Source organism: Macrobrachium nipponense, chromosome 38 (genome assembly GCF_015104395.2).
Source record: "Macrobrachium nipponense isolate FS-2020 chromosome 38, ASM1510439v2, whole genome shotgun sequence".
Classification (NCBI taxonomy): domain Eukaryota; kingdom Metazoa; phylum Arthropoda; class Malacostraca; order Decapoda; family Palaemonidae; genus Macrobrachium; species Macrobrachium nipponense.
The window spans coordinates 47,229,089-47,244,149 of record NC_061098.1 but is presented as its reverse complement, the minus strand read 5'-3'; the positions used below and the strand labels follow the sequence as shown (position 1 = coordinate 47,244,149).

Sequence of the window (15,061 nt, the reverse complement as noted above, 5' to 3'; positions counted from 1 at the left end):
CCTGGGAAGACGAATAAGGTAGCAGATGCATTATCAAGATATGTGTCAGAAGGTGATAGTATAAATATGATAAGTCAAGAAGAAGAAAAGAATGAAACAATGTGCAATGACGTAAATGTATTCACCATGCATTATACAGAGGAGCTTTCCGGCAAAAATTTCATAAAGAACAAGAAAGAGATGAAGATATAAGGGAACTGTTCAAATACGTTAGAAACGAAAGAAAACATAGCCAACAAGAATTAACCGAACTAGGTAGGAAGGTGGGATGTCCCACAGACGCATTAACGGACATAGATGGTGTATTAATTTGTATGTGCCACGAATATGATCCATTTGGTCAATTTCTAGGTGTTCTGCACAAAAGGTTAGTACCTAAGAGTGTAAGAGACAAGGTCATTGAGCTAATGCACGACGATGACATGAGAGCTCACCCAGGAAGGGATGAGACAATTAGATTAATCCAAAGAATTTTCCATTGGAAGGGAATTCACAAAGATGTTAGTAATTATGTGAAGAGCTGCAATACATGCAACAGCTACAAGGGAAGAACAGACAAGGAAGTACCACTAGGGAAATATCCTATCCCACAGACTCCTTTCGAAAGAGTATCTATTGATCTTATCACTAATCTTCATACCACGAGTAAAGGGAATAAGAATATACTGGTATGTATCGACGCGCTCACGAGATACACAGAGTTGGTACCATTAACTAGTAAAAGTGCCAAGGATTGTGCAACTGCTCTATTCGATAAGATATTTTGCAGATATTCTGCCCCACAGCTCATTATTTCTGATAATGGGACCGAGTTCAACAACTCATTAGTTCAAGAAATTTGTAACGCCTTTAAGGTAGAAAAGGTAGCAATACAGCCGTATCACCCAGCTAGCAATGGCTTGGTAGAAAGGAATAACAGGAAGGTTTTAGACGTATTACGTCACACAGTAGGACACGATCCTGACTGGGACGTCAATTTACCTTTAGTCCAATTATCATTAAATGCAAGGCATCATACGAGTACTCGAGCAACTCCCATAAAAGCTTTGATGGGATATGAACCCAGATTACCTTATGCATGGCTGAATCAGCCAATGCAGCCTAATTACTCTGAAGATATCATGAAGATAAGAATCGGGAACTTTAAAGTAATCCACAAGCAATTGCACAAGAATCTAGAAGAAGCCCAGTAGAATATGATAGAGAAGCATCAAGAAGGATTAAGGCCTGTAGACTACAAGAAAGGGGATGAAGTCTATATTAAGAAGGAAGTAAGAAGTGGTATTAATTATAGCCACAAAATTCACAGGACCATACAAGGTCGTAGACGTACAAGAAACTAGATAAAGTTTAAGAAAATGAATAACCAAATGCCTTCCACATATGCGAATCATTAGAAGAAGAAGAATTTTGGATAAACAAGGACAAGGTCAAGAGAACCAAAGAAGTTGAAGAATCCGAAATGACAGAGACGTCAGAAGAAATTCCAGAAGAAGGAACTAGATACAACTTAAGAAATAAAAGAGTCACTTTTCAGTGAAACGGTAGAACAAACCCATTAATTCATCCTATTATTCCCATGTATTTATTTGATTTTCTTTATTGCTAAGTTTACCTTCATCGGTCGACTTAGGAATAATCTTTTATTGTTGCAATTCTTACTTTAATTAGTCGGTTTGTAGCAAAATTTTGGAGTTATGTGCACTAACTTCAAATTTATTTTGACTTGAAGGGAAATATTTGGGTATGTAAGAAACGGTTCAATGCGCAGTATAAGAATTTCAAGACGTATATTAAATTTAATCGTTCCATAATAACATTCTTAGAAGTAAAAGAATGAATAAGACGGGTTAAGATAGACATTAAGAGATTTTAAGATAAGGGAATTCGTTTCAGAAATGATTATGATTTTGAAGGGGTAATTAATACACTTACTTTGTTCAAATCCATTAGATGTTGATTGATGAAAAACTTACTAATAAGATATTAATTGATGAAGACTCACTAACAAGATGTTAATTGATGAAGACTCATTAACAAGATAGTATTTGTTGAAAAACTTATTAACAAGATATTGATTGGTGAAAACTTACTAATTGTTGTCACAGTAGAAGAAACCTACAAGTATTAACCCCTAACTGGTTCCTTTAACCGAGTTGCCAATTTTGTTTTAGTATCAAGCAGTAAAGTTATATAGTTTAATGTACAAGGATTACAGTAAGAATGTCCAATGAAATTTTGCATAAATACAATACACAATCTCAGTAGGAAGTCAAGGACACACTTGTTATTGCATACAAATACACAAGGATATTTTCTCCCAGGACTTGTCTCCAAGCAGCAGGTCGCAGCAAACAAGAAGCTATCAAGTGTCGTCAACAAAGAACGAAATTTATTTTCCATAAAAGAAAGATGATATCCACCTAGATAGAATAGGACAGAGGACTGAACCAATCATGTACTGTAAACTTGGATAGTTACCATTATTTTTTGCTTCTACCATGCATTTATAACTTATGTCCAATTAAGGCTTATGTATGTTTAACTTTCAGTTTTTCTTGTTTTGGTGATTTATTTTTGTTTGCATTCAGTTCCATGTTTCTTAATGTGATTTACTCATATTTGAATTCAGTTTGATGATTCCTTTAATACTACTTAATCAAGTATTTGTTCTGATTCATATTCAGTTTTTTGTTTCTCTGAATGTTACTTGCTCAAGAATTTACTCATGTTTACATTCAATTTTGATTGTTGCCCTTAACGTTACTTGATCAAGGATTTGCTCATGTTTACATTCACTTTTGATGTTTTTGAGTTAAAGTTTCAATATGATTTCCAAGAAGCATAAGTTAGGAGTCCTCTTGCTGGTATAATATTTGCTTCAGCTTAGTTAACGCTGTCGGAGTCAGCGAGGTAGCGGGCCGAGACTGTAATAGTGTGGCACAGTGTTGTTATTCCAAAAGGCAATAACTTATAAGAACTTAAAGAAGGAAGGCACAGATAATAAGAGAGAAAAAGGCACGAAACGGAAAATGATTTTCTTAGAGAACGGACTATCGCGTTACCCGATCCCAAACGATTAAGGCTTTTAGACCCAAAGCCATGTGGCTTTCATCTCCCCCAAAAAACCTGTCTGTACCAGCGATTAGTGACCGACAGGAGATTAATGGCCATATCTCCCAGGCATCTTCGAGGAATCGGACCTCAACTCATTAGCGCCTATGACTAATCGGCGTTCCCTTCGTGAACAGGTCAGAGAGAGCCATCTGGCATACGTTCTCACCATTCTCACCAGACGCCAGGTAGGCCTCCAGGCCTGTCAGTCGTCCTGCTTCAGGAACAGTCTCATTCTTGGCGATCATCATAGAGCCTCATCTCATCAACTTCCCGCAAACTAGAGCCTCTCCTCTCTACTCCTCTCTCTATGTTTTGTAGCCATCTCATTTTGGTCTTCCTACCGGTCTCCTTCCTTCCGGTGTCCATTCCAAAAACCTTATAGGATATCGCTCCTCCTCCATTCTTTTGGTGTGTCCAAACCATCTAAGCTGTCCTCTCTCCACAAAATCTAGTATCCCCTCCGCTCCCAGTTCTCTTCTAATGTTCTTCATTTCGTAGCCTATCTAGTCTAGGAATTCTATGACCCGTTGTTAGAAAGAGGGAAGTGCCAAATTCTTCAGAGCTCCACCCTTTCCAAGATAGACCTATGGACTTCGACGAATCAAGAAGCAGAGCCTGATAGGGAGGTCACCCCAGGAATGTGTATCAACGAATGACCTATGAGGTTACCAAAGGGATACACCCCCAAGAAGCCAGGGCATCAGGCAAGAGGCGTTACCTTATTTAGAGTCTACGAATCACTGTAGAAAATTTGACAGGAAGGCGGGTTTGTATAATGTCCGTAGCCACTACGACACAAGAAGTCTTTCAGAAGACGCCACACCCAAGTCAAAATCCCAAAATCTAAAGGCGGTGCTAAGAAGATATCATCCTAATAAAAAGGCCAGACAGAGAGAGAGGGAGGCAGAAAAAGGAACAGAGAAGAAAACGACAGAGTGGAGAAAAGGGGGGAGCAGAAAAGGCCAAGAAAAGGGGAGCAAAGAGGGGAGACAGGAGGGGAGAACGGGGGAGGGAACTGCAGTGGCACAGCCGTAAAACAGAGAAGACAACTGAAGTGAAGGAAAGTACAGAAGTGTGGTGTGCGAATCAATCAAAAGACAGTGATAAGTGACAATCAATACTCAGTGAAATTCCCTCGTGCCTATAGACTCGTAATTGCAACAAGTGCCTTTCAAGGAATTAAGTTTTATCAGTCCAAGAGCCCAGAAGGTGGAAACTTTTATAAGTACCCCAGCAAAGAATAAACCTATATTAAGAACATATCAATTTAATTCCTCTTCCAATTATAACCCTTTTAGCTAATTCAGCAAGGTAAGAATAATTTATATAAGTCTAATTCTCCAAAGTGCAGCCTCCAAGTTGGCGCACGTTACCTTAGAGCTGTGTGCGAAGAGTAAGTACCGCCACACACACACACACACACACACACACATACATATATACTATTTATATATATATATATATATCTATATATATATATATATATATATATATATATATATATATATTATATATTCTAATATATATCTATATATAAAAATTATATATATAGATATATATTATGTATAATTAATATAATTTATGTATGTATGGTAGTATGATGTATCCCGCTCTGAGCTAATTATTAAAGTGAGATGAGTTGCAAGAAAAATAATCACAATTAAAAAACGAGCAAAGCAATGTATTTACCTTATTCACCCCCAACAACCCACGCCCTCCCCACCCTTCCCCCACCACATCCCAGCCCACCCAAAGCTCCTGTTAAGGCCTCCCTCCCTAGCCTGAACGGTTTGTTTGAAATTCGCCCACTCGGGACCCCCCTTCCCCCACCCCACCCCCCGCCCCCACGACACCACCACAAACGGAGCCTTGAATTCAAATGCTTATCTTTGTCGAATATTTTCTGCTTAGAATCACTTTCCTTTAAATTCCCGAAATATTTGCATCAATTCGTGTTACACCCTTTATGCATACATACATATATATATATTTTTTTACCTTGAATAAATGCTAATTAATAATAATTTGCGTGTATCAATAAATGTATGTTTGTCTGTGGCAGGACACGACCTTAAATAATTCCTCTCTCTCTCTCTCTCTCTCTTCTGTTGATAAGTATTATTATTAGATTTATGTCAGGAAGTAACTTACCCTAAAAAGGAAAAGCCAAACGGTCCACTTCCTGGAAACTTTCAAGACTAAAATTTTGTAGGAGACGGCCACCTGCCTGGTGGCAGGTGGCGTTCATCTCCTCAAAGGTCTTGTCTTCCCTCACACGCTTCACACATCCCAGACCCTTGAGGACCTCGGCTGGACTTTCGCACGGGAACTCTGGAAGGAGGAGGAGGGAGATGAGGAGGAGGCTGCAGGAATGAGGAGGGTTACACAAGAGCCAAAATTGCCCTGATGACATCAACGTCGATCTTTCATGAACTGATTTCTATAAGACATAAGAAAGTGGATGATGATATAACAAAGTGAACTGAAGCAATTCAGCTCTTTTCTGCCGACTTTGTTTGCAGATTTTTACTCTGAAGGAAAAAGGCTCAGAAAGAGAGACAAAGGTTCGTCTTCCCTTACAACAGGTTCGTCCATCTCCCTCGAAAGGTGGGTTGCAGGAGCAGCTGTAACTCCCGACGGAGTTCCTGCAGGTCGCCTGGGGGCTGCACTCGGCTTTCCCTCAGGCGCTGCACTCATCCACGTCTGTCGGTTATGGAGAAAAAGTATTATATATATATATATATATATATATATAAATATATCTATATATATATATATATATATATATATGTGTGTGTGTGTGTGTGTGTGTGTGCGTGTGTGTGTGCGTGCGTATGTGTGTGTGTGTGACAGAATATCTCAATTAATCTTGAGGAAATTCTAGAAAGCCCCTTCATAGAAACACAGTGGATACAAACGCCTTGTTAAGCCTAGTGCGTTGAAAGTGACAGATTTCCTCGAATTAATCTTAAATGCAAAAGTTTCGACACATCTGTGGTAGGAAGCTCGGAAATAACAGGGCAAACGTTAGGATAATGAGTTTAGTGGGACTGAAACCAATATTTGTCGACCTTCAGAAAAAAAATCACGATTTGAAACCAAGTGAGACCATTACCAATGTCAAATATGCAAATATCAAGAAGAGATATGAGTACCTGCATAAAGCACCACCGTCATCTTATGATAATATAATATGGGATTCTGTATTTCAAAATGTGTGGGATTCGTTCTTCGAAACCAGAGAAAGAATCACTCTGGGTTCTGTTGAATCAACTTGCAATATCAATCTGTCATTTTCTAAAAGCTTCTATGAAAGCTGTGATATCTAGGCCTGTTCGCTCAACGTGGATCCACAGATAGGAAAGGAGAGGAAAGGAAAGGAAAGGAGAGGAAAGAAAAGGAAAGTAAAGGAAAGGAGAGGAAAGAAAAGGAAAGGAAAGGAAAGGAGAGGAAAGAAAAGGAAAGGAAAGGAAAGGAAAGGAGAGGGACTTTCTTTCCTTCAACAGGAAAAGAGCCAACATGAGAGAGGACGCGATTCTTCCCCCAAATTCCTTCCCAGAACTCAGCCAAGCCAAGCCAAGCAGAGGAGGCGTTATCCATGCGCCTGGAAGTGAGTGATCTGGTCATTGAGATTGCATGGAAATAATCGATGTGGAGAAAAGGAGATGAGGGAATTCTAAGAAAAAGGAAGAAAATGTCAAGACGATGAAAACAAAGTTAGATGTATGTATAAGTATAGAAGGTAATAATGAGTAAAACTCCGATGAAGCAATATGTCTTACCTTGACAATTTGAACCATTCTGTGCAAATCCAGGAGGGCAGGAACAGGTTCGCCCGTCTCCCTCGAAAGGTGGGTTGCAGAAGCAGCTGTAACTCCCAACGGAGTTTCTGCATGTTGCCAGGGGGTTGCACTCGTCCTTCCCTTGGGCGCATTCGTCCATCTCTGTCAGTATGGAGAAAAGAGACTTGAAAAGGGTCCCTGTGGAGTGAAGGAATGTCTCGAGGAGAGACAGGCAAGGGTACCTATCCAGCAAGGGTCTCCCTTCCACAATGTAGGCACAATTTGAATATGGAAAATTCTACAGGAAGGATAACCTAAGATGAACAAAGATCAAAAGAGGAAATTGATAACAGCATAAAAATCTAGAAACAACCTCCGAGGTCCTGAATAGATGAGAAACATGGAAGAAGAAGAACATTCTGCCCCAAATCAGCCAGCAGGTCTCGAAAAGGTCCTATCGGTAAAAACAACATCAACTGGCCAAACTAATTAAGGAATTAATGGAAGAGCTCTTTGCAAAATGTGTGGGAAAGTATTCAGGAAAAATCTCCAGCACGATATAGAGGTTTCATTTCCAGAAGAAGAATATTGACCATGGAAGAAGGAAGACAAAGGACTCGGGTTTCAGAGAAAAGAAGGAAGGAGGGTCGATCTGTTGGGAGAGGAAGCGAAGAAGAACTTGATGATGATGAGGAGGAGGAGGAGGAGCAGCAGCAGCAGATGAGGAATATCAGAGACAAGCGACGGAAGTTCTGGGAAAGATACTTGCTTGTTGGGAAAAATAACTCTTGAATATTCTTAGTTACTACTGGCTGAAGAGTTTTGATTTTTTATTAGAAAATGCGTGGCGCCAATTCTTTAGTAAGTTGGTGTGGGGTGGAAGCAAATAGAGGAAAGAGGGACATCATTATGCCTTTTATGAAAGATAAGAATAAAGAAGAAGACAAAGAGGAACAGTAACAATGTTGCAAATCGATAAATATAAAAGTTTGTGGCCTTTAAGATATAAAACTTTCTGTTCTGACTCTCCTTTGTTTATAACATCTGCATAAAATCTTCAATGATCTACAAAACACTTCACTCAATCGGACACAGCATTCGACTATTTAGGCAAATCACTAACACAATCTAAAGTACATCTGATCTTCCCTTACCACAGGTTCGCCCATCTCCCTCGGAAGGTGGGTTGCAGGAGCAGCTGTAACTCCCGACGGAGTTCCTGCATGTTGCCAGGGGACTGCACTCGTCCTTCCCTTTGGCGCACTCGTCGACGTCTGTTTGGGAGGCAATGATGGTTAGTTTTGAGGAAAGAGGCCTTGCAGAATGTCTCTTTCTCTTATTCAGAGGGGGGGTAGCTAAAGTCCGTTCAAAAGACAAAGAGGGCTTGGTCTTATTTCTAAAACATACATAGGGACTTGAAATTGATATGATGCTGGATAAAAACAATTGAGCCCTTAAATACGTATAACAGATGATTACAAAACCAAACCCGTCTTGAAAGGCAGTTGAAATGGTGACTTGGAATTCTATCTGTTTGATCCTGTTATAGAAAGAGCTTCCATTTCCTTCTGGAAGGTCATCAAGTGGACAAGGGTGAACTTTGAAGGGAGAAAGACCCACAAGAGACTGAAGCAATAAGCAAGACTCAACAATCGGGAGCCTCATCTATCTTGCTTGTGTGGTTGTTATGGAGTGAGACAGAAGTCTGAAAACGGAACACACAAAAGAAAGGGCGCTGCTGTCTCAAAGGTTTGCATCTGTTGGAACCGAGGAGGGTAGTCAATCAGAACTACCTCAAACTCAGGATTGTTGTTGTCAGAGGCAGACTCGAAACCTTTCTCAACACTGCCTCCATATTCCTCGTGAAGTAGAATTATAATGGAAGAAAGCTGGTTCAACATGATTGTTACCATAACAAGGGGAAAATGTAATCATATTGATTCTTCTCTTCTGCCCCCTCCCCCGGCCCCTGCCCCCCGCCCCCAAATGACCTAGAAAGAGCAGTGAGGAAAGAAGGGCCACTTGAGCAAAGTGATCATTTCTCCTGGCAGTCAACGACTGATTTATGCAAAATATAGGAGAAGAGAAGAATAAGAAGAAAAGAACACTGCAATGAGAATGTCCCTCTCTCACCTACACAGCCCGAACCATCCTGTGCAAATCCGGGTAGACAGGAACATTGATATTTGAATAGCTTGTCGGTGCACATCTCATAATCACCACAGTTGTGGCTTCCTTCTGAACACTCATCTGTGGGAAAGTAATATCGCAGTTAGAGAGAGGTCACTCCAGATATTCCCCAAGATAGATAAACTCTCTAGAAATGGATTCCTTGACCTAGTGGATCAGGATAAAAACATTTCAGTACAACTGAATTCCCGACTATAGAAAAATTTAAGCAATAATTTTATGAACCTTTCTAGACCATAAGTATTACTGACCTATTCCTCCAGTCTCCAACAAAGAGATGACTCCAGATATTTCCTGGCGAAGGGAAGATTCCAGTTCTTGTCCTGGAAAGGAAAAATCATCCCATCAACACTTACCTGGAACTCTTGTTATGCACTTTGAATCCTAGTCATACTTTTACTTATAATAAATCTATGTCATATCAAAGTCCTTTACTATACTGCTTAGTTGGCAAATACAAAACTTAGTATCATTAATTTTTACTACTGACATTGGGAGATATTACAAAAACATTCAATTAAGAATCGTATAAAATCCCTCTCATATGGAAAATGTACCCTCTGATGATATGTCCTTGAAGTGTTCCAAGTCCTCCCTTCTGGGGCAGCCTTTGGTTTCCTAATGGATCCTCGGCGTTCTTATTACTATGTGCTTTCTAAAACAGACAGAATTGAACCTCCAGGAGCAGAAGAAGAAGAAGAAGAAGAAGAAGAAGAAGAAGAAAGACGTTTTGCAGTTACCTTCTAATGTCTCCAGTTTCGCCCAGATATCCAAAAAGAGAAAAATAATCTTCTTTAGAAGATGCTTCAGTCATCAGGCTGACTTGAGTCCCATTAAGTATGAAAAGACTATCAGATCTTTCTGCTATGATTCTAAGAGCATTGCTGTCTTCTCATAGAATAGACTTGGAGAGGAAGGAAGGAAGGAAGGAAGGAAGGAAGGGTCATATCTGTCTCTAAAGGTGCTAGGTCAGAGCATTCTATTTGTCAACAAATCCTCCAAATCAATTACTATTAATCTGTACACTTTTTCCAATATTTCAAATGCCCCCTCCAAGTGATGGTGAGCATTCTTTCTCGCTTACTTGCATGGACAGGCATTAACTCATCCACACGCACATACATAACATGTGAGTCATGCATGTCCCACCCATGGTTGCATATTCAAGGTTACATTGAAATTCTTTAAGAAAGGTGAAAGTGGAAAGATGTCCAACAGTCTTTAGAGAGTCCAGCTACTCCTAAACCTGGTGTTTTCAGTATAAAGGCTTTGCATGATCCTGCCATCATCTCTGGAGAATAAGATACTCACTTTGCAGAGAGTCCTGGCTGTCTGTCGCTTTATCTGAAGAAAATAAGAGAATAAACAATATCTAATAAAGTTTGATTTTCATAACCCCTTCGGGATATTGATCAGTATAATTCATCAGAGATACCTTACGCAAGACTCTAGTTTCTTCCCTAGTTACGAATCAGTTGAAACTACAGACACGAAGCTTTCAGAAAGACAGCTACAGACATCGAGGAGTTACAAATACCTTTCAGGTGTTGCATCTCGCGGCGAAGTTCTGGAAAGGGAAAATCAGTCTTCCTTTATCTGGCAACATCATCAAAGGACACTGGATTCAAATAAGAATGTGATTGAGTGGAGTAAGTTCTGCCACTTCGGAAAATATGGTACTGATTATGTGCCAATAGAGATATAGAGTATAATGTGTCAGTCAAAGTTGGCTTTATCTGTGACCTTATATCAAGAATTCTTTGCAGAAAAAAATTGTATGAAGCTAACACAAACCTGATTTAATATACTTTACTCCTTAAGTAAAGAACTTTGCTCTTTAATAAAACACAAATTGGAAAAAAAATGGCAGAAATTACCTTGAAGGTTAAATTCCACGTGTTGAAGTTTCTCCTGCATTTCTGGAAATAGAAAGGATTGACTGTCTGGAGATCATTCGTCTTTCTTCCTTTATAAAACACAAGGCTCCTCACTTTAATAACAGCAACTCTCTGACTATTTCTATGAATCAGAGAGACTCATGAAGTATAGGAATTTGTCATGTAGCAGAACATAAACAGTTGGAAGTAAAATATATAAGAATTACCTTGAAGTTTGCCGTCGAACTGTTCCTGTTTCTCCTGCATTCCTGGAAAGATAAGCCATTGTTTTTAAAAAAACTGGTCTTTATCTTTAAGGGAGAGAGAGAGAGAGAGAGAGAGAGAGAGAGAGAGAGAGAGAGAGAGAGAGAGTGCACAAAGCTTGTTCTGCATTCATTATAGATTTATAGTGAGGAACAGATCATAGGGAGTCGGGGCTGATTCTGGCTTTTCTTCACCTGCAGTTCACTTGTGTAAGTGACGAGGGGAAACTACCCACCACTGAAGGAAACAGAAAACACATCAGAAAACAGCAAATGTATAGACACTGAAATCAATTAAAACTTCAACAGAAAGCAAAGGTAGTAAGTGTGTTTGACAAATATGCCCAACTTCTTTTAAAGTAACAAAAACGAGCAAAGCAAAAACTGCTATGATGACCAATTCATGGCTTGACACTGCAAGGAACAACAGAAGGCTCCTGGTACTGGGACGTGTGGCAACGTGACAGTGCGACAGAGTGTGAATGTGGAACTTCTGCAGACCGAGTAGCTCTCACACACTGGCTCTTGGGGTGAAGGGACCGAGTGAGCTTTAAATGAAGTTGCCTGCAGAAAATGAAACTGCATCTTCCTGTATCTTTGTGAAGGATGAAGATCTTGACAGGCTTCAGACACTAAGACAGGAAAAGTATTACAACAGCAGGCGAGATGAAGATCTGAAACAGATGCCTCTGATAATGTCATCACTGTAGGTGTAGAAAACCTAACAAACAATGCTAAGCTTTATGGCTGCAGACACCATAACACAAATAAGAGATATAGGCAGTAGCAAAAAAGAAAGACCTGAAGTAGCCTAATGAACAAAACCTTTGTTTTCTGGCAGCAGTAGATGAATAGCTTTATAGCTGCTGTGGGAAAGAACACTATGAATTGAACACAACGCCAAGTATTGTCTGACGATCATAACTATTCATTACAGTGTTGCCTATACAAACAGAAAAATGGAGCAGGAACCTGGTGCAAAATAGGCTCTTGAGAGTCTTCTTTCCAACGAAGGTTAACCTTAATAGCTACACCACAGACTGGTCCTCTTAGATGGCTGGAACACCATCTATAACCAGACCCAGGGGATTATTAGACATCTGGGCAGGCACTTTTGTCAGCTGAAGACAGTCAGAGAATAGAGCTCCATGGCTGACCTGCCGTGTAAACAAGAGCACTAAGCACAACTATGGTTTGTCAGATATTATAGGATTCCCTGCCCAACTGACAATCTCCTTCACCTTTCTCTTGTTAATGAAGAAGAAGCTTTGTCCTGCAGCAAACAGCCAGGCCCCCACCGCCCGCCCCTTGCGCTTGAGCTGTGCTGTGGCTGTAACCAAAGGAGACGCAAGCAAGTCCTGAAGCTAAGAATAATCTATCAGTCTTAGTTCCAGGTCTTGCTTGCAGGTATGACTCTGAGGGTCGTGAGGTCTGTCTTGGGGCATCGCATATATGAAGAAAACATAATGAACTTCTCCTGAAATTGAGCTGAAAGCTAGAGATTGGTTTCATATTGCCAGAGATAACGATAAAAAAGGAACCACAATAATTGTACTGTAAAAATAAATAGTCAACATATAACCAACAAGGAATCAAGTTCATTACACACACACACACACAGAAGATTGTTTGCCAACAAGAAACTGTAATGACATCACAAATCAATCAAAGACAACTTTTCAGAAGTAAGCAAGACGATATGGTGGAGTCAGTTCACCAGGCACAGAAATCCAAGTCTTCCAGGGCTCCCCGTCACTCATCCAGGAGAGAGAGAGAGAGAGAGAGAGAGAGAGAGAGAGAGAGAGAGAGAGAGAAGAGAGCAGTAACGATGGATTCCGAACAGGAAAGTAAGAGAACAGTGAAAAATGTAAGAGCTCAGATCCAGAAGAAGACATTTCCTGCACAAATAAAGAACCAGACTGATCTCTCTAAGGAACCTTCCCAATCGCACCTTCTGCAAAGGAAGGCGAATGGAGCCCAAAAGGAAAGTGGGCCTGAACAAATGGCAACTGACACACCTTGGAGGAGGTTGGGAGGTGAGATAGGTGAATGTGAAGGTGAATAAAAACCACGAATGGCTTATTCTACCTCTAAAGAAATAAAGTAGAGATATAACTGTCGAGAATATATGTCACAAAAAAGAAATGGAAACTGGAACATGAATGGCTGCATTACCCTTCAGCTGGCTCAATGCTGCTTCTTGCTTCTCCAGTACTTCTCCCATCTTGATGAAGAGACGATTCTTCCATTCATGACAGTGGGCTAAATTCCCCACTGTCAGGAGGAAAGTGAGTGCAAAAATTTCTCTCGCCATATCTCCCACAGAAGAGACCCAGTGATTGGCTTTCCCTCGCAGCCCTGGGTCTTTATATACCCAGTTCTCAAGAGGACGCATCAGCCAGTCAGTGACTCAGTCCACTGTTCAAGGACGTCGTCTCTCTTGCATCATACCAGAGTTCAGGTGGATGACTGAGAGGCTGGGAATGTGTGTAACTACAGTCGCCGGTTGCGTCATCAAGGCCAGATGATTAATTAAGAAGAGCTTCGTAAACAAGCACTCGACGGGGGTGGTGATAAGACTTCCCTCTCGAGTGCCACTTGTGAGGTAGCTGTTTCGTTGCTCCTAGATTTTGAGGGATGAAGGAAAATGAAGAAAGATGGATTTTATTTGCTAGAAATGACAATACCTATGAAAACAAGGAAAGCTGAGATGACAATGAAGTTGATGAGGACAATTTTAGCTCCTACATGATACACTTTCTTTCACATACCAAATTTGTAGACATTTTCATACATTTTGCACACTCATATGTTAAGAGAGAGAGAGAGAGAGAGAGAGAGAGAGAGAGAGAGAGAGAGAGAGAGAGACTTATCATTATCATTCATTATTTTATAAAAAATAAATCCGAGCATGAACTATTCACCAGATTAGTTTAGATTTTGACAGTGAATTCTTTGAAATTCCTCTAAAACTGTTTCAGTTATAAATAATTCTCTACTGAATGAAATAAAAAGACGAAGAAGAGGAAGAAGAAGAGTCCACACTGTGCAGAAAACTTCCACAGTAATAACTATTAATTAATTATGAAACGTCTCATCAGCAGCTCTAGACCCTTCAACATCAACTGCATCCCCTCATTCATGCAGACTGACTTGTCTCCTGCAAGGTCTATGCAAGATGAACTGAAGGGGGAATTTCAACCCTTATCTTCAGAAAGAGAGAGAGAGAGAGAGAGAGAGAGAGAGAGAGAGAGAGAGAGAGAGACATTGAAGAACCACAAAGTAATAAACATGGAATATCAAACATCTCAAAAATGAAGCCAGGGAGAGATAGCCAGTGTTCAAGCACCATTCCTCTCTCTCTCTCTCTCTCTCTCTCTCTCTCTCTCTCTCTCTCTCTTTGTCCTTTCGGGTGATGAAACTTGGCTGTTCCTCATCACCTGAAGGACCACTTTTATCTCGCGAATGAGGAGCCATTGGGTTTGTTGGGTCATTGGATTGGTGTCCATTACATACAAATGATTCAAGATAAAAAGCACTGGGTCCGGTCAGTTCTTGAATGAATGCCAGCAAATATACTGGCTCTAGTCAGTGTCTGGTTTTGTGATGGCAAATGAAAAGGAAGCAAATAAATGAAGCGGTATTAGATTCATTTAGGCCTTGGATGGGTGACCACAGATGAAGCCAATTGAAGTAGTTTTTTTGCTGCATTATTTCAGAACAGTTCCTCTCCACACCTCTCTTCTCTATCTGTCTGTCTGTTTGTCTATTCGTGGATCAGCTTTCACAACCCCCCCCCCCCAACCCCCCCCCCCCCCCCATTTCTCTCTAT

General features: G+C 40.3%; 1 protein-coding gene across 2 annotated transcripts in view; it reads right to left on the bottom strand.

Moving 5' to 3' along the window:
• Positions 1-13,646, bottom strand: part of LOC135209462 (nidogen-2-like) — a 28,675-nt gene extending 15,029 nt beyond the window's left edge. Inside the window, exons 1-11 of one of the 2 annotated variants that reach the window (XR_010313371.1) lie at positions 13,405-13,639; positions 11,194-11,235; positions 10,967-11,008; positions 10,627-10,656; positions 10,401-10,433; positions 9,341-9,412; positions 9,033-9,149; positions 8,054-8,173; positions 6,900-7,061; positions 5,698-5,820; positions 5,312-5,448 (exon numbers count right to left, since the gene is read on the bottom strand). Coding sequence is in view for 1 of the 2 variants with exons in the window: in XM_064242124.1 (XP_064098194.1) it covers positions 5,270-5,448; positions 6,900-7,061; positions 8,054-8,173; positions 9,033-9,149; positions 9,341-9,412; positions 10,401-10,433; positions 10,627-10,656; positions 10,967-11,008; positions 11,194-11,235; positions 13,405-13,624 (1,017 nt within the window). In the remaining variant the exon portion in view is untranslated. Of the gene's footprint in view, positions 1-5,268; positions 5,449-5,697; positions 5,821-6,899; positions 7,062-8,053; positions 8,174-9,032; positions 9,150-9,340; positions 9,413-10,400; positions 10,434-10,626; positions 10,657-10,966; positions 11,009-11,193; positions 11,236-13,404 lie in introns of those variants that run through there. The other variant, XM_064242124.1, reaches the window with a different exon arrangement.
• Positions 13,647-15,061: the final 1,415 nt, after the last annotated feature.